We start from the raw sequence: 19889 nt of genomic DNA on the forward strand, positions 1-19889 counted from the left end.
GGTGGGTCAGTGATCTTGAGCTCAGGGCAGAAGTCAGGAATTAAGGAGGGAAATGTTTGTGGTGGGGGCTATTTTTCGTGCCTGTCCGCCGTTGCGCTGTTCTGAGGTCTACGAATTGCAGCCGCGCCGCCAGGGCTGGCCAGATCTGGGTGGGTCTGGGCAGCGCTCGCTGGGCGGTGCCGATTTCTGGCAAGGGGGACGCAATCTGGATGTAGTGGGCGCGGCTTAGCAGGGCGGCATGGGCGTGGCCCGAAGAAGCCCCGCCCCGTCCCGCTTAGACAATGCCCCGGAGCCGCCAGACCGTCGCGCCCCCGCCCCATCGTAGTATATGAGCTCGCCTACCCAAGGACCCCCTAAAAGCCAGAGCTCCCAGTCCCTGAGGCTTGAAGACGGGGACTCCCTTCTCCACCAACTCTGTCCTCGGGGGGTGGGGCCCCAGCCGAGATCACAGCGCGACAGGAGTGGGGGTGGCCGCTGGAGGTGAGTCTTGGGTGGGGGACCCTGAACCGTATGGGGGCCGGAGTTTGGGGGTGCCGGGCCCATGCCTGCACCGGACAGAGTATGGGGAGCCGGGATTTGGGCGCGGAGCTAGACGGGGTGGACTTTGGGACACAGACTGGGAACCCGGTCCTGGAGCCGGGAGCAGCGCCAGCGCCCCGGAACCACGCCCCCTGTTTCCCCGCCCCTCGCATTTCGTTTTAGACCTCTCCCAGTCCTTTGGGACTCAGTCCGGTTTATACTAGGTCTTGCTAGGGGCAGCGTGACCGGTCAGGGCGGAGAGAGGATGCTTAACTCCTTAGGCTGGAACTCCTCCCTTCCTACCCACCTTTTCCCCTTCTCTTTCGGGTATTCAAGACTTCCATCCCCCAGCCCTTGACTCTCCAGCTTTCACCTTCTGTCCCATAACCCCTGCGGGTCCCGGGCCGGACTTCAAGTCCCTACCGTAGCGAGCAGCTGAGGGTTAAGGGGGCGGGGCTGCTGCATTTTTGGGGAGTGAGCGCATCCTAGTGGCTGCCAAGAGGGGCGCCCGACAGGGACCTCACGAAGCCCCCGAGCAGGGGCAACAGGTGTTTTGGAGATTAGACACCCTAGCCTTGTTCCTCAGGCTCCTCTTAAAGAATCTGACCCCTGAGGGTGCTGGGTAGAGTGGGGTCGACAGGAGCAGAAGGTCTGGAGGGGGTGGGGCGGAGTGGGAGGGACGCCCAGAGATGGCAGGAGGAAGACCTGGGCGCTCTTAACCACCCCCAACGCCCTTGTCTGCATGTGTCTTTCTCTGTCTCCTCCTTTTCTGTTTCTTCTCCCAGACAGGTGAAGAAACAAGAAAACTAAGAAATTCGAGCGGTTCGAGGGGGCTTCTGTGTGGATGGGATGGGGACGCCGGGGGAGGGGCTGGGCCGCTGCTCCCATGCCCTGATCCGGGGAGTCCCAGAGAGCCTGGCGTCGGGGGAAGATGCGGGGGCTGGCCTTCCGGCTCTGGATCTGGCCAAAGCCCAAAGGGAGCACGGGGTGCTGGGAGGTAAACTGAGGCAGCGACTAGGGCTACAGCTGCTAGAACTGCCACCTGAGGAGTCGTTGCCGCTGGGACCGCTGCTTGGCGACACGGCCGTGATCCAAGGGGACACGGCCCTAATCACGCGACCCTGGAGCCCCGCTCGTAGGCCAGAGGTGAGCGCCACGGCGAGTGTGTAGTATGAGGAAGGGCAGGAGGAGCTGGATGTCGAGGCTTTGGGGAAGAATTGGGGACGGGGGTGTCACAGCTCCGTGCCCTCTTCTCCTATCCTAAGGTCGATGGAGTCCGCAAAGCCCTGCAAGACCTGGGGCTCCGAATTGTGGAAATAGGAGACGAGAACGCGACGCTGGATGGCACTGACGTTCTCTTCACCGGTGAGGCTGGTGGGCGGCACCCCTGGGTCTTGGCACAGGGACGTAGAGTTTGGGAGACTCGGCCGTCTCGAGCCTTGTTTCCAACTCATTCCCGCCCTCAAACCTCCGCGGCCTCCCGGACTCAGGCCGGGAGTTTTTCGTAGGCCTCTCCAAATGGACCAATCACCGAGGAGCTGAGATCGTGGCAGACACATTCCGGGTGCGGAGCGGGACCCGCCTAGGGAGGGAGCGGGGTGCAGGTGGGGGTCGGAAGGGCCTGAGAGCCCACTGAGGAAATGAGAGGCAAAGAGCAGCCTATGTTTGAGGATATCCCATCACCCCTCCTGCGCCCCTGAATACCTCCCCTCGCTCTCCCTAGGACTTCGCCGTCTCCACTGTGCCAGTCTCGGGTCCCTCACACCTGCGTGGTCTCTGCGGCATGGGGGGACCTCGCACTGTTGTGGCAGGCAGCAGCGAAGCTGCCCAAAAGGCTGTCCGGGTGAGGAGGGGGCGGGGCCAACGAAAGTGGGCACGGTTCTGGGCCCGGGAGGCAGGGAGCTGGGAGGCTTAGGAAATTAGCCCCAACCCCTGCCCTCATTGGGCTGTCCATCTTATGTGAAAGAACACACGAGTAAATAAGAAGTTACAACAGCGGGACTAGGAACAGGGGTGATTAATTTGCTCTTCCGGAGTTTCAGGAAACCCCAAAGGTGGCACCTAAACTGTTACTCTAAGGATGGATAGGACAGATAAGGGGAGGGGCTGGGGAAGGTAGGGGGTTGAAAATAACTGCATGTGATTCCAAGGTGGAAATTAGCAAAGGTAACTAAAGTACTTAGTGTCTGACATACAGTAAGCTCTATGTGCTTGCTGTCATTATTATGCACAAATGTCAGTCTTTCCTTAGCCCTTAGTGGTGGTTGAGCAGGCGGACTCAGCTGTGGAGAGGTTCTGAGACTGCAACACTTCCTTTTTCCTCCAGGCAATGGCAGTGCTGACTGATCACCCATATGCTTCCCTGACCCTCCCAGATGACGCAGCTGCTGACTGTCTCTTTCTTCGTCCTGGGTTGCCTGGTGTGCCCCCTTTCCTCCTGCACCGTGGAGGTGGGGATCTGCCCAACAGCCAGGAGGTGAGGGAGGGCAGGAACTCCAACACCAAGCACCAACAGAGAAAGGAGTTTCAGGCTTTCCTAGTGAGAGGAAGGGTACCTTCTCTAGAATCCTGGGTGGGGCCACTCTGAGCTGGCTGGAAGAGTGGCCTGGCTCAGCCTGAGGTCTCACTACCCTCTCCCCACTCCATGTCCTCCCTGTGCAGGCACTGCAGAAGCTCTCTGATGTCACCCTGGTACCTGTGTCCTGCTCAGAACTGGAGAAGGCTGGCGCCGGGCTCAGCTCCCTCTGCTTGGTGCTCAGCACACGCCCCCACAGCTGAGGGCCTGGCCTTGGGGTACTGCTGGCCAGGGGTAGGATAGTATAGGGAGTAGAAGGGGAAGGAGGGTTAGATAGAGAATGCTGAGTAGGCAGTAGTTGGGAGAGAATCTCAATATGGGGGGAGGGCAGAGTGTAGGGAAAAGGATAGGGTCCACTGGGTGAGTCCTCCCTCTCAGAACCAATAAAATAGAATTGACCTTTTAGACTGGGCTGTGACTGGTGTCTTACTGGGGCAAAGGGATAAGGCAGGGCTGAAATCTGAGGTTGGGGTCAGTGCAGGGAAGAAGGCCTCTCATTCAAAAAACTTGTTAGGTACTTACCAAGTCATTGCCCAACCATGTCATAGGAACTTGCGCAAAAGATGGACAAGACAGAATTTCTATCATGGGAAGTGTGTCCAGGGCAGAAAAAAGAGTGTACGGATGGATTGCTCACTGAATTTATCTAACAGTCAGATGATTCAGAGACTGGTAGATTACCAGTCCACCCCTATTTGATAAAGAAAAAGAAATGACACTTCCAGAGACATTCATTTTTCATTCATTCATTTACTGAGGCTTAGTAATGATATCAAAAGGGTCAGTCTCCTGATGGTGGGGAGCTCACAGTACATGCAAATTTCTTGCAAATTGAAATACAGGTTGTGATGTGATGGAACAATTTACAGAAGGCTGTTTCTATGAGGGAAATAAAGGGGGTGTGCCCTAGGGCATCAGAGTATATACAAGGGGTGGGCAAGGAGGGTCAGCTTCCCAGAGAAGGCCACACTTGAACTGAGGATAAATAAGAATTAGCCAGGCAGGTAGTGTGGAGGAGGGAAAGCGGTACTACAGAAAGAAGGAATTGCACTGGGCAAAGACATTTTGGGGCTAGGGAGAATTCTCCTAAGGCTGACATTTTCTAAGATGTGCATGTGGAGTGACAGACATAAGCCTGGAGAGTGGACAAAGTGCTGTAGTATGTTGTATCCAAAGCCAAGGCATGTGGGCACAGAGCTGAAGCTAAGGAGAGTACTTCAGTTCTGTAATAAGGGCTGTCAGAAGCAGTTATCTCTTGAGTAGCATCTCTCTGACTTCAGGGAGGAAGCAAGGGTAGGAGGATGAGGTGGGGCTATGGGTAATCCAGGAAGGAAGTGAGGAGAGTACATTCACTTGGCAGTGCTGGGCATGGAACAGAGTGTGGGTTTGACAGTGATGTTAAGATAGAAAGACTGGACTTTATGGCTCACTGTGTGGGAGTAAGAGAGGAAGGAGGTCTGCATGACTCCCAGTTTCTGGGTTGGGCAACTGGGTTGTTAAAGAGAATGCAGAGGAGAATTAAGTGAGCAGCTTCAGAGATGACAATGAGTTGGGTTTGACATTCGGAGTGCAAAATGCTTGAGGTCAGTCAGGCAGAATGTCTAAGGGGAAGTTTGTTAATCCCAAATCTGAGATCTGAGCCAGACAGAGTTCTGGGTGTCATTTGCAGAAGTGGGAGCTGAGGACTAACTGTGGATGAGAGTGTCCCAGAAGAACAGAAAGGGACAAACCTAGAATGATGGGGAATACTGTAGGGATATGGAGCAAGGAAGAGGAGTCCAAAAAGAAAACACCAGCAACAAAGTAAAATAGAGCTTAAAGAATGGAGTAATCAGGCCGGGCGCTGTGGCTCACACCTGTAATCCCAGCACTTTGGGAGGCCGAGGCAGGTGGATCATGAGGTCAGGAGATCAAGACCATCCTGGCTAACACAGTGAAACCCCGTCTCTACCAAAAATACAAAAAATTAGCTGGGCGTGTTGGCAGGCGCCTGTAGTCCCAGCTACTCAGGAGGCAGAGGCAGGAGAATGGCGTGAACCCGGGAAGCGGAGCTTGCAGTGAGCCAAGACCGCACCACTGCACTCCAGCCTGGGTGACAGAGCGAGACTCTATCTCAAAAAAAAAAAAAAGGAATGGAGTAATCAGAGACCAAACCAGATGAATGCTAAAAATGTCTACTGGGTGTGGCTATTAGGACGTTACTGGCAATCTTATGGAGAGCAGATAAGCAATTTCAACATATGAGCAGTGGGGATAAAGTGAAGGAGAAGAAAATGGAAGAGGCAGGTGTATGCCCCTGGTTCCAAAGCTTGACTGTGAAGGGAAGGGAAGAGATAAGGCAACTGTCTGGGACTTTTGATGTCATGAGATAGGAGCTAGGGCTTGATTGGATATAGAGAGGACACCGGTGATGAGGGAGACATGGAGGTTATAGGAGAGATGTAATTAAGTTTAGGAGTAAGATCAGTGGCAGAGACAGCCTAGAGCCCAGGTCTCCCGACTCCCAGTCCAGCACTTATTTCTATACCATGGTGCCTTCCTCTTCCAGGTGAGGGACCAAGGAGGGGAGAGGAATTATGGGTAGCTGGGATCCCCTAGCTTGGGAGGTTTGGAGTAAGGGCTTCCCTTCAAACTACAACTGCATAGATGGTGGAGGCATCAGCAGGGTCCACTGTGGACAGCCGGCGGGGCCTGCTGAGGGCTAGATGGTCCAGATCCGCATAGAGCAGGCTCTGGAGGAGGAAGGGGAGGAAGACAAGATGGTCTCCACAGTCTCCCTTGGGGTTCAGGCCTTTTTTTTTTTTTTTGGTCCATTTTCCTCAGAGATTCTGGCCATCCCCTTCCCATCCCCATGCCCTTACCGGTTCCTGGTCCAGGTCCCCTGGAATCTTGGGCTCTTCCTCCTTTACTGGCCTCTGGGGCTCGGTTTTCACAAGTGGAGCTATGTGGAGGGGACAGAGCTGAAGGATGGAGAGAAGGTGACCAACGTGTCTGTTCCCAGAAAGGGCTCAGACTCAGGAATTGAGGGGTGGGGAGTGGGTGTGTAGGAGAAAGAAAACGGGGTGGAGTTAGTCTCACCAAATCTAGGGAGTGGTCGAATCGGTTGCCGGGGCAAGCGCCTGTAAGGGACATATGAGTCTTTGAGAGCCACCAGTCTTGTCTCACTGGTTCTCCTGGGACTCAGGCCGCGCCAAGGACAGTCCAGCAACTTGAAGGCTCAGACCGGAAACAACTTAGACTCTACCCCCACCGATAGTCCAGCCCAGGCTCTGACTCTGCTGCACTTCCAGCTCATCTCCTTTGGCTGGGCTCTACTCACCAGCCAGTGGCCTCGCTCCCACCTTTGATCTCTCCCATTCTTCGCCAAGACAGAACCAGAGCTCTAGGTCTAGCTCTTTGTTTTGCGAAGGTTCTGGTCCTGCCCTTTCCACCTCTAGTCACTCCCATTTAACCAGGCCGGGTCCCTCCTGCTCACCTGTGCAGCCACCAGACCAGGCCCAAAGCTCCCAGTCCCAGCACTAGTCCAGCGCCCAGCAGCGGGATCAGGAGCTGGGGATACACGGACCCTGGGGGAAAGGCATGGGGGTGAGGGATGCTGAGGTCAGGGGTTTGACAAGAGAGAGCCAGCTCTCCCGCTCAAGAACCCCCAGCCAAGGCCCTCTTCCGTCGTCTTCCCTCCTCCGAGTATGTGTCAGAGTTAAGAACCCTTGTGCGCACAGGCCTGGACCTACCATGGGAAGGCCCGGGAGCCTTGCAATAGGTCCTGTCCCCCAGCACGTGAAGCACTGTACGGCTCTCGTCCTCGTGGCGGCCCTTGCAGAAAAAGGTGCCCGAGTCCCCAGCGCTCAAGAGGAGCTCCAGCCGCCGGATACCAGAGTCCAGGGAGCGAAGGCGGCCTACAAAAGGCTGGAGGGGAGGCACGGTGGGGGTCCCGCTCGAAGAGGCCCACAGGATCGGTCGGCGTCCTTTGGAGAGGCCCTTGCAGGCCGGAAAGCTGGGCGCCCAGACCCAGCGGATGGGGTGAGAGACTCCTACGCAAGAGAGATTCACCCGGTCCCCAGGGCGGCCGTCCAGAGAAGCTAGGAGAGGCCGGAGACTGTGGTTAGGGCCGGTCCATAGGGCAAGACGACCCCCCATCCCGTCTCCTCTTTCTCTTCTCTCTTTTGCACTCCAGCCATCCTGGATCTTCCTACACACAACCCACCCTACTAGGCGGCCCCTTTCTTGCTTCAGCCCCTCTGCATCTATCACAACTCTCCCAGGGATCGCTTACCCCCTTGGTTCCCTTGGGCCCTCGAGAGCAGCAGCGGTAGCAGCTGCAGAAACACAGCCATGGTTGGGATGTGGTGAGGAGAAGCTGCCAGCGAATCAGCGGCGTGGGGCGGGTTGCGGGGGACCGGAGGGAAGTTGGGGGTGAGGAGAACGGAGGGGCTGGGGGGCTCCGATAAGAGAGGGGGCGGGGCCACCAACTGCCCAGATCCCTTTGGGAATCCTCGCAGGCAAACTCAGAGTCCTCAGATGGTGCTCACTTAAAATGTGTGCTCGGGCCATTTACACAAATGCTTTTGCCTGCTTAACTTTTCAGGCGCGCCTGTAATTCCAGCTACTTAGGAGGCTGAGGAGGGAGGATCGCTTGAGCTCAGGAGGTCCAGGTTGCAGTGAACTGTGATCAGGCCATTGCACTCCAGCCTGGGCCACAGAGCTAGCCAGACCCTGTCTCAAAAACAACAACAACAACAACAAAAATCCCTATTTTGTAGGGTATTGTGATAACGAAATAAAGTAATGCATGTAAACTGCTTAGAATACATAGGATCACTATGTAAGTACTTGCCATTATTATTACTATTTCTATTCTTTTTTTTTTTTTTTTTTTTTGAGACAGAGTCTCGCTCTGTTGCCAGGCTGGAGTGCAATCTCAACTCACTGCAATCTCTGCCACCTGGATTCAAGTGATTCTCCTGCCTCAGCCTCCCGAGTAGCTGGGACTACAGGCGCACGCCACCACATCCGACTAATTTTTGTATTTTTAGTAGAGACGGGGTTTCACCATGTTGGCCAGGATGGTCTTGATCTCTTGACGTTGTGATCCACCCGCCTCGGCCTCCCAAAGTGCTGAGATTGCTGGCGTGAGCCACCACCCCCAGCCTACTATTTGTATTCTTATTTTAGCTTCTACCTCAACTCTCTGTGCCCATGCTGTTCCTCCTGCCTTGGTGCCCTGCCCAAGTTGGCAGGTTTTCATTGGGGAGGTGCTTTGGAGCAGGTGCACACAGCCACACCTAGGACAATTGCTGCTGCTGGACTGGAGCAACAAGGCCACACCAAGTGCAAGTGGAGCCGAGGTGACGTCCTGAGAAACTTCATGGGAGCCTGAGGCAGCCCCTACTTAGCAGACCTGTGGTGGCTCCCCTAGATGAGTAGCCCCAGCCCCTGCCTCTGCTGCTATGGCATCACAGAAGCCATCAATGAGTCACTGATGGCTGAGCAGGCATTGGAAAGACCGAGTGGGGCCTGAATGGAGATTAATTTGACCCATTCCATCCCCAATTTCCACCAGCATGTCCCTATCAATGTCCAGCAGGGACCCAGGGACCCAAATTCAGCAATTAATTTGGGCCTCATCCTTTTGTCCATTTCCCAGGAACCAGCAGAAGCTACCACCATGGACACTGTAAATCACAGAGGCCTTTGATGATGCTCCTTCAGAGGACTCAGCAGCAGGACTGTTAGCTGGGGGCCAGGAAGGGCATCTTGGCCTGAAACCAAGAACCACAATGGCATTGGCCACTAGTGGCACCTGCCCTCCCCATCCCTCTCTCCCATCCCTACTTCCCACTCTGTCCTGCTCAGTGCCTCCCCACCCCTTGTCTTTTCTGTGGTCAGCTGTGTAGTAAGTGGGAAGGGAGGGGCTATCAGAGGCAGTGAAGGGAGGAGCCTTTGGGTTTATAAGTTCCAAAAAGGCCACTCAACTCCCAGAGCTGGATCCTTGAAAATCTACTTTATCAGCTGCTGTGGTTGCCACCATTCTCAGGACCCTCGCCATGAAAGCCCTTCTGCTGCTCACCCTGTCTGCTCTGCTCTGCTGGGTCTCAGGTGAGCACCTGGGGGCCCCAAGGACCTGGTTTGCCTGGTCAGGACCTTTACACCCTGCTCTATCCACTTCCCTGCCCTACCCACCACTCGGGATCCCAACACCCCCAGCCCCAACTGGCTCAGCTCTCCTGTGCCACCAAGACCAGGCTTCCCTATGACAGCCTCCTTGCTCTGTTTCTCAAAATGCCAGGTCTCCATCCATCCTCCCCACCTCCAAGACAGACCCATTTCTCTCACCTGCCAGGGCTCTGGGTCCCCTGTTCCCCACTCCAAGGTGTCCCCTCTTTGGAAACTCTGGTATCCAGTTCCCCAATCAGCCCCACTTCAATATGCAGCTCTCCAGAATCTAGCTTACCTGTCTTCTCCTCTATCTGCTGTGCTCAGTAAGGTGTCCTCTCAAAGACCTAGGCATCCAGTCCCAGGCTCCTTTTGTAGCCCACCCTCCCCATCTACTCCATCAGGGACTCAGATGTTCAGTCCCTCAGCCATGGCCTTTCCTAGATACCCCCTACTCCCCTCCTGGGTTGCATACCCACTCCCCTACCAGGGATACAAGCTTTCTAGATGGTTGCAGTGACATCTAAGAGCCTCCATGGAGATAGAGCATTTTCGTGAACCTTCTGAAGAGGGGACACCTGGGCCACTCACCTCCAGGGTGAAGTGGATTTCACTGAGGTGCACTTACCAGGCTCCTCCACCCTTGGACCCTGCGTCACCAAACTTGCCTGCCCAAACCTTGAATTAACTGAAGCAGGAACTTCGGGGTGCCGCCTTCTGTATCCACCCTCTCCATTTTGATAAGGTGCTAAGATGGAATCTGGTGATCTGTCTCTCAGGTATCATTCCTTTCTGCTGAAGAGCTACTGGGGTGAGAGGATTCTATTCAGGTCTGGTTCCTCTTCCCACACTCTCGCCGGCTCCAGGAGGTGAAGAGTAAATTGTAAATTGCTAAAGCTGGCCACAAATGGCTTTCTCGCCAACCTCAAGTTCCAAGATATTTCTGACAGTGTTGTAACTGTCATGATTTTCATTTTTATTATTTCTTCTTCTTTTAAGTTTCCATCTCCTCCTTCACCACCCACATTCTTTCCCCATGGTATCTTCCTCACATTCCATCTATCTCCAGCCCCATGTTTTTGTTCATAGCTCTGTCCCTCTTGACTCATCTCCAAACGGGGTGGAGTGAAGGAAGATATGTAGGGCGTGGGTCTTTCACAAAGCAACAACTCTACCCTTACCTGCCGCCTACTTTCCATTTTCCCTGCATCACTCACCTGCTCTGTGCTTACTAGACCAAACAGCCAAACAGGTTGGGGAGCACCTACGTGATGGGCTCTTCTCCACCCTCCACCCCCGCCCCCAGCTCAGCTTATCCCCAGGTAAGTCAGAGACCTCATCAGCCTGACTTGTGTCTTCCCAGCTGACATTCGCTGTCACTCCTGCTACAAGGTCCCTGTGCTGGGCTGTGTGGACCGGCAGTCCTGCCGCCTGGAGCCAGGACAGCGATGCCTGACAACGCATGCATACCTTGGTAACATCCCCTTCCTTAGTGGGGAGAGCAGGGAGGTGGGAGACTCTATGGCCAGGATTGAGGCCCAAATGGGGCTAAGACTGAGACAGAGAAGCAGAAGATTATAGCAATGATAATATTTGGCCAAAGATGATTGTGTGCAACATTCTATGTCTTTGCATGTCTTTTTTTCAATTAGTGTTTACGACAACCCTGTGATGTGGTCGCTATTAGCGCTATTATTATATTTGAGAAAACGGCCTCAAAAAGAGACAGTAACACAACCGGGCATGGTGGCTCATGCCTGTAATCCCAGTACTTTGGGAGGCCAAAGCAGGTGGATCACTTGAGGTCAGAAGTTCAAGACCAGCCTGGCCAACATGGTGAAACCCCATTTCTACTAAAAATACAAAAATTAGCCAGGCATGGTGGTGGGTGCCTGTAATCCCAGCTACTCGGGAAGCTGAGGCAGGAGAATTGCTTGAACCCGGGAGGCGGAGGTTGCAGTGAGCTGAGATGGCACCACTGCACTCCAGCCTGGGTGAGAATAAGACTCTGTCTTGAAAAAAAAAAAAAAAGAGAGAGAGAGAGAGTAACAGGTCCAAGGCCTTATGGCCAGCAAGTGATAGAACCAGGACTGGGGGAGTGGTGGGTAAGGACATGCAGGAGGAAGATCAGACTGAGAAAAGAGAAGGGGAGGGCCAGGGACAGAGTTGGGAGGGAAGGAAGCCTAGGTGGGTGGATGGGGTGGGGAGGTGGACACAGGCATGCCAGGTGCCCATCCTAGCTGATTCCCTGCCCATTGCCACCCCTAGGTAAGATGTGGGTTTTCTCCAATCTGCGCTGTGGCACACCAGAAGAGCCCTGTCAGGAGGCCTTCAACCAAACCAACCGCAAGCTGGGCCTGACATATAACACCACCTGCTGCAACAAGGACAACTGCAACAGTGCAGGCCCCCGGCCCACTCCAGCCCTGGGCCTTGTCTTCCTTACCTCCTTGGCTGGCCTTGGCCTCTGGCTGCTGCACTGAGACTCATTCCATTGGCTGCCCCTCCTCCCACCTGCCTTGGCCTGAGCCTCTCACCCTGTGTCTCCGTATCCCCTGGTTTTACAGAATGGTCTCTCCCTAGCTCCCATTTCTTTAATTAAACACTGTTCCGAGAGGTCTCCTCATCCATCCTTCCCACCTCACACCCTTCACTGCTTTTTCCGGGTCCCTTCCCACTTCCTTCCAGGGCCTCCCCATTAGCTCGTAGAAGGGCTCCCCGCTTTGCTTCCTACACTCTACTGTCCCCTTCTTGAGAAGAGATTGGGATCTGGGTCTGAAATGGGGCTTCTGTCTTGTCCCCAGTGAAGGCTCCCACAAGGACCTGATGACCTCGCTGTATAGGCTCCCATACGTACCCCATCCCCCATACTGACCTCTTTCCGTTTTGAGTAATAAATGTCTTTTTATTATCAGAAGACCTAAGGGTCAGGTCACCTCCCAGGAAATAATACTCTCAATCTCCCACCCTTACACAGGAATCCTTCAGGGAGGTTCCCTGAGAGGCTGGGCTAGGGAAAATGGAGAAACAGGTTTTTCAGGTCTTCATCCTCCCTTCCAGTGTCTCCAGGTGGCACACAACAACTCATATCCCAAATTTAGGCCACACCCCTGATGTATTGCCAAGAAGAAGGTGCAGCCTGGCTTGAGGGCTCTCCAGAAAGGATAGGAGAGGCACATGGGGATGGGGCCCGAGACCCTGTTTCTTCAGTTTCTCTCAGGTTAGAGTCAGAGGCCTCACCTGGCCTGGTTAGTAAGTAGGGCACCAAGCAGTTTTACCGATCACAGTTTTACATTTATTTTCTCAATTCAAAATAGTCTTATTGGGAGCCAAGTTGCAAATGGGAGAAAGGGGAGCAAACCCAGACTCAGGCTCACAAAACCCTGGCAACCCCACTCAGTGAATCTCATTGCTAAGGAAGATTCAACCTAGCAACAGGATCCAGGAGCCACAGAAGGCAGAGAAGCCATTGTCTTTGGGTTTTAGTTGGTTAAGGAGTGCACCACTGTAATTAAGCCCGCTGTTGCTTGGTAACCCCCAAACTAGAACCTGGATGCCCCATATTACCCTTTAAGTCCTCCCATCAACCAAAGATAGATGCAATTTTCCAGTCAGCTGTAGAGTGGTGCATAGATTTTAATGACTCACAGAAGGATGCCTGTCTTCTCACATTAGATGTTCGGATGTCCCTTGTTCCCTTGCTCCCTTGCTCCTTTCTCTACTCCTACTCCCACTATCTGCTCCACAGTCCTGGTAAGAGACAGGTCAGGGCGGTAGCTGCTGCAGCCAAAATGCATGCAGGGGCCACGTGGCTTGCCACGGCGCTGTTGCACAGGTCTCCCAGGTAGCAGTTCCTGTGGGCTGGATAAGTCACGTCTCCCACCGACTCTGTCTCCACTTGATTGCAATGATGGGCTGCGACGCAGGCTGGATGTTGGTGAATCAAGGTCACTGGGGCTGAGAGAGAGAATGAAACTGGGGTGTTGGACTCCTGGCTTCAGGACTTGCCTTCTGGGGCAGAGCAGATGTGATTTCAAGGAGCCCAAAGGAATTTTCAGCCCCCTCAAAAAACACCTCCCTGAAACCAAGTGATCAAAGTTAATGCATTGACATTGTAAACTCCTGATGTGATGCAGTGAGAAGGACACAACGTCACTTCTGCAATATTCTTGCTTAAAATGCATGACCTCAATCTCATCATGGCAAATATCAGATAAATATAAATTGAGGGACATTCTATAAAATAATTTTTAGTATATCAAGTATATGTAAATTTTTTTTTTTTTTGAGATGGAGTTTCACTCTTGTTGCCCAGTTGGAGTGCAATGGTGCAATCTCAGCTCACCGCAACCTCCAACTCTTGGGTTCAAGCAATTATCCTGCCTCAGGTTCCTGAGTAGCTGGGATTACAGGCATGCACCACCACACCTGGCTAATTTTGTATTTTTAGTAGAGACAGGGTTTCTCCATGTTGGTCAGGCTGGTCTCAAACTCCGGACCTCAGGTTATCCACCTGCCTTGGCCTCCCAAAGTGCTGGGATTACAGGCGTGAGCCACTGCATCCGGCATGTAAATTTTTTTAAAAATCTAAAAATGATTTTATTTATTTTTAGAGAAAAGGTCTTGCTCTGTCACTCAGGCTGGAGTGTGGTGGTGCAATCACAGCTCACTATAGCCTCAAACTCCTGGGCTTAAGTAATCCTGTTGCCTCAGCCTCCCAGGAAGCTGAGATTACAGGTGTGTGCCACCATGCCTGGCTAATTTTTTAAAAACAGTTTTTGGCCGGGTGTGGTGGCTCACGCCTGTAATCCCAGCACTTTGGGAGGCCGAGGCGGGTGGATCATGAGGTCAGGAGATCGAGACCATCCTGGCTAACACAGTGAAACCCCATCTCTACCAAAAACTCCTGACCTCAGGTGACTCTTCTGCCTTGGCCTCCCAAAGTGCTGGGATTACAAGTGTGAGCCACTGAGCCCAGCCTAAAAATGATTGTTTATTTTTCTTTGAGACAGGGTCTCATTTTGTTCCCCAGGCTGGAGTATAGTGGCATGATCATGGCTCGTTGTAGCTTCAACCTCCCAGGCTCAAGCAATCTTCCCTCTTCAGCCCCCTGAGTATCTAGGATTACAAGCATGTGCCACCACGCCCAGCTAATTTTTTAATCTTTTTTTTTTTTTTTTTTTTTTTTTTTTTTTTTTTTTTTTTTTTTTTTTGTAGAGACAGGGTCTCCCTATGTTGCCCAGACTGGTCTCAACTCCTGGGCTCAAGTGGTCCTCCCACCTTGGCCTCCTGAAGTGCTGGGATTACAGGTGTGAGTCACTGCACTGGCCCTAAAAGTGATTTTTTAAACTCTAGGTATAAGATAATTTATCAGGGCTCTTCAAATATGTCGGGGTCATGAAAGACAAAAACAGAACTGGCACAGATCAGAGGAGACAAAGAAGACACGAGAGCTAAATGCAACGTAGGATCCTGCTAAATCAAATAAAGTCTGTAGATTAGTTAGTAGTATTATATCAACATTATTTTGTGATTTTGATAATTGTACCATGGTTATGTAAGATGTCAGCATTAGGAAAAGTTGAGTATTTCTGCAACTTTTCTGTCAATCCAAAATTACGTTAAAATTAAATATTAAGAACATGTACACACACACAGACACAGACACACAGACACACAGACACACACACACACACACACACACCCCTCCCTGGTCCTTGACTAATGCCATTTGAAGTTTGGTTTTAACTTTGGCCTTTCAGGGCCAGAGCTCTTCACCTGTGAGCTAATGGGCCTATGAGATTCTTTTGGGAGAGTAAGGAGGTGGGGAGGTGGGGGCACAAGGACTGTGGGCCTCTCAGGGGCTCCGTGCCAGGAGCCAGAAGGGGTACAGACTGCTCTCCTCTGACAGCCGCACCATCTGCCCAGACCCAGACTGAGCCTGGAGGGTTCTGGAAGCCAGAAGGATTGACGTGGGGCTGGAGGCAGGGAAAGGCTGTGAGAAGAGGGAGAAACGGAGGACTCACGGTTTCCAGGTAGCTTGATCTGTTCCAGGCCTGGCTGGGGTCTGCCCTCACCACAGGTGGTCACGGCTTCTTTGCAAGAACTGCTGGGGCTTCCACCACAGTTGTAGCACCGCATTCGGTTTCCTGGCAGGAGAAAAGAGGCGCTGGACCTGGGCCCTCGGTGGAGCTGGCTGGCAGAAGGCCTGTGTGAGAGGCTAGCTGGCTGCCTCCTTACCCAAGGCAGCCCCTAGCAGGGAGCTGAGCAAGATCCCAACAAACTGGGGTTTCATCGCAGTCTGCCCGTGTCAGGACCGCCTCTACCTCCCGCCCACCCCCCTCCCCTAGCCCGACTCTACCTGCCTTATATCCCCCTTGCCTTGAGCTTTATAGGGCTATAAAAAAAGAGGAAAGAGTCTCCCCCAGCAGGCACCAGGGGCCCCAGTGGGGACAGGGAGGGGCCCCACGGCATGCCCTCAGCATCCTCTGGAGTCCTCAAACTCCTTTATCCCCAGCAGCAGTCCTGAAACTGTGGACCAAGAAGAACCCCTGGGGATCCCTGATACCCTTTCATAGGGTCCTTGAGGGTCTTCCTTTTGCAACTATCTGTGTAAGATCAGATTTTCTTCATATACTGGACTTCAATGAAAACAACATATCCCAACAGACTGAATGCAGAAGCAGATAGGAAAACCCAGGCATCTCCCACGAAGCCTGACATTAGATTCACAAAAATGTAAAGCAATGCTCAGCTTCTCACTGTGCTGTGGGGAAATAATAGTTATTTTTCACAAAACCATATTTTATTAGCACGCAATAATTTATTATTTTATTGTTTAAATAAATCAATACCTACTTTAAATGATCTGTTTTAATTTTTAATATAGTAAATATTGATATAACCTCATAAAGAAAAGCTCTTCAGAGTCTTAAGTAACTTTGAAAAGTGTAAAGAGGTCCTGAGATCAACGTTTTTTAAAAGAGCTGCTCTCCTGGGCACCTGTGTCTCCCGTATCTTCACTCCCTGTTCCTAGTCTTACTCCTCCTGGTACATGCTGGCTCTGATTCCCCAGATGGGCCTTCCTCCTTCCCAATTTCTTCAACCCCAGTCTTCCAGGTTCTATCACCACCCCCCTACCCCAAATTCTATCCATGCCTTCCTTTGTAGTGATTTCTCCCCAGTGCAAGCACATCCGGCTGGCCCTCCAGCCCCACCCATGATTATTTCTTTCCTCCAAGGTAGTAAAGCTGTCAAGGATAATTATGGGGTAGGAATGTTGAAGCTTGGGGGAATCAAAGGGATCTGAAGCTGGGTGGGGTCCGCCCTTATACAGCTGGGCTTTGTGTGTGCGTGTGGGTGCGTGTGGGGGGGTATTGTTGATTCTAAACTCAAACAGATCCATGCCAGGGTTGTTTAGGAGGGTGACCTTGAAGGACATGAAAGCACTGAGGGGGAAAGACAGAGAAAACAAAGACGGAGACAAGCTAAGAGAGCCAGGGAGCAGCTTGAGACATGGGGAGGGAGGGAGAGGAGTAGGAGGGAAGGCGACAGACACAACTCAGGAGCAGGAGAGGAAGCTAAGTTACAGAGACAACACGCTGAGAGAGCAGAGGAGACCCTCCAGGCAAGGGCAGACTCCTAGCAGGGGCAGGCTGGGGGCCCCCACTGCCTTCGGGTCAGGCTGGTGAATCTGGTCACGGTTCCGCCCCCCAGATTCACTCCCTAGGTGTGTTTGTTTACTGGTTCCTCCCTGTCTTGCTCAAATGTTCCAACTTTACAAATCCCGGGATCTCAGGACGCACATCACCTCTCCCCAATTCCTGACCCTGCGTTTGGCCATGGGCACCTCCAGCATCTTCCTCTGTGTCCTGTTCCTCTGTGGTGCACTGGGTAAGGGTGAACTGGGGAACCTTCAGCGGTCAGGGGGCTGGGGGCGGGGACAAGGGCATGTGGAGGAACCTGAGGGCTGGGGAGGAGAGGGGTGGGAGTGCTGGAAGAGGCCAAGAAGAGAGCTGGGGGAGTGGGGGACTTCAGGGAGACCAGCCACTGGGAAGGCCAGCCTGATGAGGTGGGAGAAGGAAGAGTTTACTTTCTTTTTTTTTTTTTTTTTTTTTGTTTTTCGAGACCGCCCGAGTCTGGCTCTGTCTCCAGCTGGAGTGCAGTGCGCGGATCTCAGCTGCCTGGCAAACTCGCTCGCCGGGTTTACGCATTCTCGCTGGCTCAGGGCCTCCGGAGTAGCTGGGACTCACAGGCGGCCCGCCAACGTCGCCCGGGCTAGTTTTTTGTATTTTTAGTAGAGAGCGGGGTTTCACGTGTTAGGCGCAGGATGGTCTTCGATCTCCTGACCTCGTGATCGGCCAGGCCCGCCTCTCACCTCCCAAAGTGCTGGGATTACAGGCTTGAGCCACCGCGCCCGGCTGGAAGAGTTTACTTTCAAAAGCATTTGAGAATAACTGTCTCCTCCTTGCTGCATCTTTGACCCACCCCTGTCTCCCCTATCCCTTATTTCACCTCTTGCTTCTGTGCTGGGCCCTTTGGTCAATGTCAATTTCTATTTTCCTATTTGTCTCTGCTGCCATTTACTTAACTTTTTCACTGACTGCTTCTACTTCCCTGCTGCTGGGTCTGGCTTTTTGTCTCACTCTTTTTATGTTGGCCTCTGATTCTCATGGCTTCTGTTCATGTCTGCTCATCTCTCAATCCCTATACTGCTCTTGCCTCCATCTCTGTTTCTTTTCCTGCATGGTCTCCCCTCCCTTCTCTGTGTCTTTCTTTTTTTTTTTTTTTTGAGACGGAGTCTTGTTCTGTCACCCAGGCTGGAGTGCAGTGGCATGATCTCGGCTCACTGCAACCTCAGCTACCCGGGTTCAAGCGATTATCCTGCCTCAGCCTAACGAGTAGCTGGGACTAGAGGCACGTGCCACCATGCCTGGTTAATTTTTTGTATTTTTAGTTTCACCATGTTAGCCAGGATGGTCTTGATCTTCTGACCTCATGATCCGCCCGCCTCGGCCTCCCAAAGTGCTGGGATTACAGGCTTGAGTCACTGCGCCCAGTCACTTTTTCTACTTCTGTCTGCTTTCCTCCCTTGTTCCACAGCTTTCCTCTCTCTGCTTTGTGTGTCACCTCTCTCTGAGATCCCTCTCCGGATCTAGCCTCTGCCTGCCCCACAGGGAGGGTTTGCTTCTCCTGCTCTCCTAATCTCTGCTGCCTCAACAGATCTCACCATGTCCCCTGCCTGGGGAAGGCTCCGCTGTTACACCTGCAGCTTGGCCAAACCCTGCTACCCTGTTCCCACCAAGTGTCAGGACGATGAAGCTTGCAGCATAAGTACTGGCACCTCAGGTAGGACTCTGGTCCAATGGCCCTTCTCCAGGCGGCTCCCTACCTCCATCCATCCCGCCTTTCCTGCGGCCCCCGCCTCAGCATGCCTCCTTCATCCCACAGATCAGAGTGAGATCATCGAGTGAAAAGGCTGCCTCCCAAGGGCCCAGTGCCCTCTGCCGAGCCATGCCACCTACTGGCTGCGCTCCTACATTCTGCGGCACCACTGCTGCTAGCAGGACCTGTGCAACATGGCCGCTTCCCCACAGCAGCTCACCAGCCTCCTTGTCTCCCTGCCCCTCCTTGTGGCCAGTTTCGCCAGGAGAGGACACCTCCTCCACTAGCTTCTGTGGATCTGCAGCCCCCAACCCAGGATTCCGCCGCCATCACCACGGCCCTGGAAACACCTGCACAGACACTTTGAGACATGCCCGACAACCTAATTTTGTACAGAGACCCCAGATCTCTCAGGAGACCCCCTCACAGACCCCTCACAAGGCCTGGGGAGGCACCTGCCCACAGTCCAACCTCATAAAGAACACCTATTCTGTGTCTTTTGTCTTTTCTAGATGCCCATTGCTGATGCCCCCTGTCAGCCCAGGTCACTGGCAAGGCAGGCATTTTGATGACACTGTGGATCTCAGGCAAGGGGATCAAAGCGGCATCAGGTATGGTAAGGAGGAGAGTCTTGCTAGGAAAGACTAATGTGGTAGGTTGGGAACTCAGGATGGAGGGCTTGGGGGACTATGAAGAGTACCTTTAATAAAAGGTCTATCTAGGAGTACAGTAGTACTGCACATACTGCAGTGTGTGTGTGTGTGTGTGTGTGAGCTCTAAGAGTGAACTATAGCTGCTTGGTGGGTTGGGCTGGAGCTGGAACCTGGACCACAGCACTCCCCTCATTCTCCATCTGTGTCATTTGCTTCCTTTATCCTGCCAATGGCTTAGTTTAAGCCCCTGCAGCCTGAAGGCATTAGGTGAGACTTCTGAGAAAGCTTTTCTCCAGTAAGGCCCAAGCTTGAGCAGAGACACAAAAGGGCACCCAGTGGAGCTGCTTGTGAGGGTGTGGCTGGAGCTCAGCTCATTTCTGCCTGAGACTGAGGAATGGCCAAGTTGGGAGCATCAATACCCTCCCTCGCTTCACCAGCCCAGACTCGCCCATAATTCACAAACATCCCAGCATGGCCCCGGCCCAATAAATAATACACCCCCACTGGGCCTGCCAGCCCGAGTAGACACTCCCTCTGCCCCCGGGAAATAGGGTGTGACCCCAGGGCAGTAGGGAGGAAGTGCCAGAGTGGCGATAGCTGCTCAC

At 53.1% G+C, this 19889-nt stretch overlaps 4 protein-coding genes across 11 annotated transcripts; 2 read left to right on the forward strand and 2 right to left on the reverse strand.

The window, feature by feature from the left end:
• Positions 1 to 35: 35 nt before the first annotated feature.
• DDAH2 (DDAH family member 2, ADMA-independent) lies at positions 36 to 3499 on the forward strand. 4 transcript variants are annotated; one of them, XM_017859500.1, is made up of 7 exons: positions 36 to 480; positions 1309 to 1665; positions 1785 to 1884; positions 2010 to 2083; positions 2243 to 2362; positions 2846 to 2995; positions 3181 to 3499. In XM_017859500.1, the coding sequence occupies exons 2-7, from the start codon at positions 1369 to 1371 to the stop codon at positions 3295 to 3297; spliced, it is 858 nt and encodes a 285-aa protein (XP_017714989.1). In that variant the 5' UTR covers positions 36 to 480; positions 1309 to 1368; the 3' UTR covers positions 3298 to 3499. The 4 variants fall into 4 exon arrangements, with proteins under 4 accessions (XP_017714989.1, XP_017714987.1, XP_017714988.1 ...); XM_017859498.1 differs by having other exon boundaries at positions 268 to 480; positions 1305 to 1665; XM_017859499.1 differs by lacking the exon at positions 36 to 480 and adding an exon at positions 552 to 846 and having other exon boundaries at positions 1305 to 1665.
• Positions 3500 to 5176: 1677 nt separating this feature from the next.
• On the reverse strand, positions 5177 to 7462 carry MPIG6B (megakaryocyte and platelet inhibitory receptor G6b). 4 transcript variants are annotated; one of them, XM_017859503.1, is made up of 6 exons: positions 7368 to 7462; positions 6826 to 7173; positions 6570 to 6660; positions 6173 to 6213; positions 5956 to 6035; positions 5177 to 5826 (listed from the first exon to the last, which is right to left on the reverse strand). In XM_017859503.1, the coding sequence occupies exons 1-6, from the start codon at positions 7426 to 7428 to the stop codon at positions 5722 to 5724; spliced, it is 726 nt and encodes a 241-aa protein (XP_017714992.1). In that variant the 5' UTR covers positions 7429 to 7462; the 3' UTR covers positions 5177 to 5721. The 4 variants fall into 4 exon arrangements, with proteins under 4 accessions (XP_017714992.1, XP_017714993.1, XP_017714996.1 ...); XM_017859504.1 differs by having other exon boundaries at positions 5956 to 6054; XM_017859507.1 differs by lacking the exon at positions 6570 to 6660 and having other exon boundaries at positions 5956 to 6054; positions 7368 to 7442.
• A 789-nt stretch (positions 7463 to 8251) lies between these two features.
• LY6G6C (lymphocyte antigen 6 family member G6C) lies at positions 8252 to 12150 on the forward strand. Of its 2 annotated transcripts, XM_017859509.1 has the most exons (4): positions 8252 to 8439; positions 8739 to 9190; positions 10611 to 10721; positions 11516 to 12150. In XM_017859509.1, the coding sequence occupies exons 2-4, from the start codon at positions 9139 to 9141 to the stop codon at positions 11728 to 11730; spliced, it is 378 nt and encodes a 125-aa protein (XP_017714998.1). In that variant the 5' UTR covers positions 8252 to 8439; positions 8739 to 9138; the 3' UTR covers positions 11731 to 12150. The 2 variants fall into 2 exon arrangements, with proteins under 2 accessions (XP_017714998.1, XP_017714997.1); XM_017859508.1 differs by lacking the exon at positions 8252 to 8439 and having other exon boundaries at positions 8604 to 9190.
• Positions 12151 to 12531: 381 nt separating this feature from the next.
• On the reverse strand, positions 12532 to 15542 carry LY6G6D (lymphocyte antigen 6 family member G6D). The gene is made up of 3 exons (XM_017859514.1): positions 15488 to 15542; positions 15274 to 15396; positions 12532 to 13204 (listed from the first exon to the last, which is right to left on the reverse strand). Exons 1-3 carry the CDS (start codon positions 15540 to 15542, stop codon positions 12981 to 12983), a joined length of 402 nt encoding a protein of 133 aa, XP_017715003.1. The 3' UTR covers positions 12532 to 12980.
• Between the last annotated feature and the right edge of the window lie 4347 nt (positions 15543 to 19889).

The sequence above is a fragment of the Rhinopithecus bieti genome, unplaced genomic scaffold, assembly GCF_001698545.2.
Source record: "Rhinopithecus bieti isolate Rb0 unplaced genomic scaffold, ASM169854v2 scaffold_51440, whole genome shotgun sequence".
In the NCBI taxonomy this organism is placed as follows: domain Eukaryota; kingdom Metazoa; phylum Chordata; class Mammalia; order Primates; family Cercopithecidae; genus Rhinopithecus; species Rhinopithecus bieti.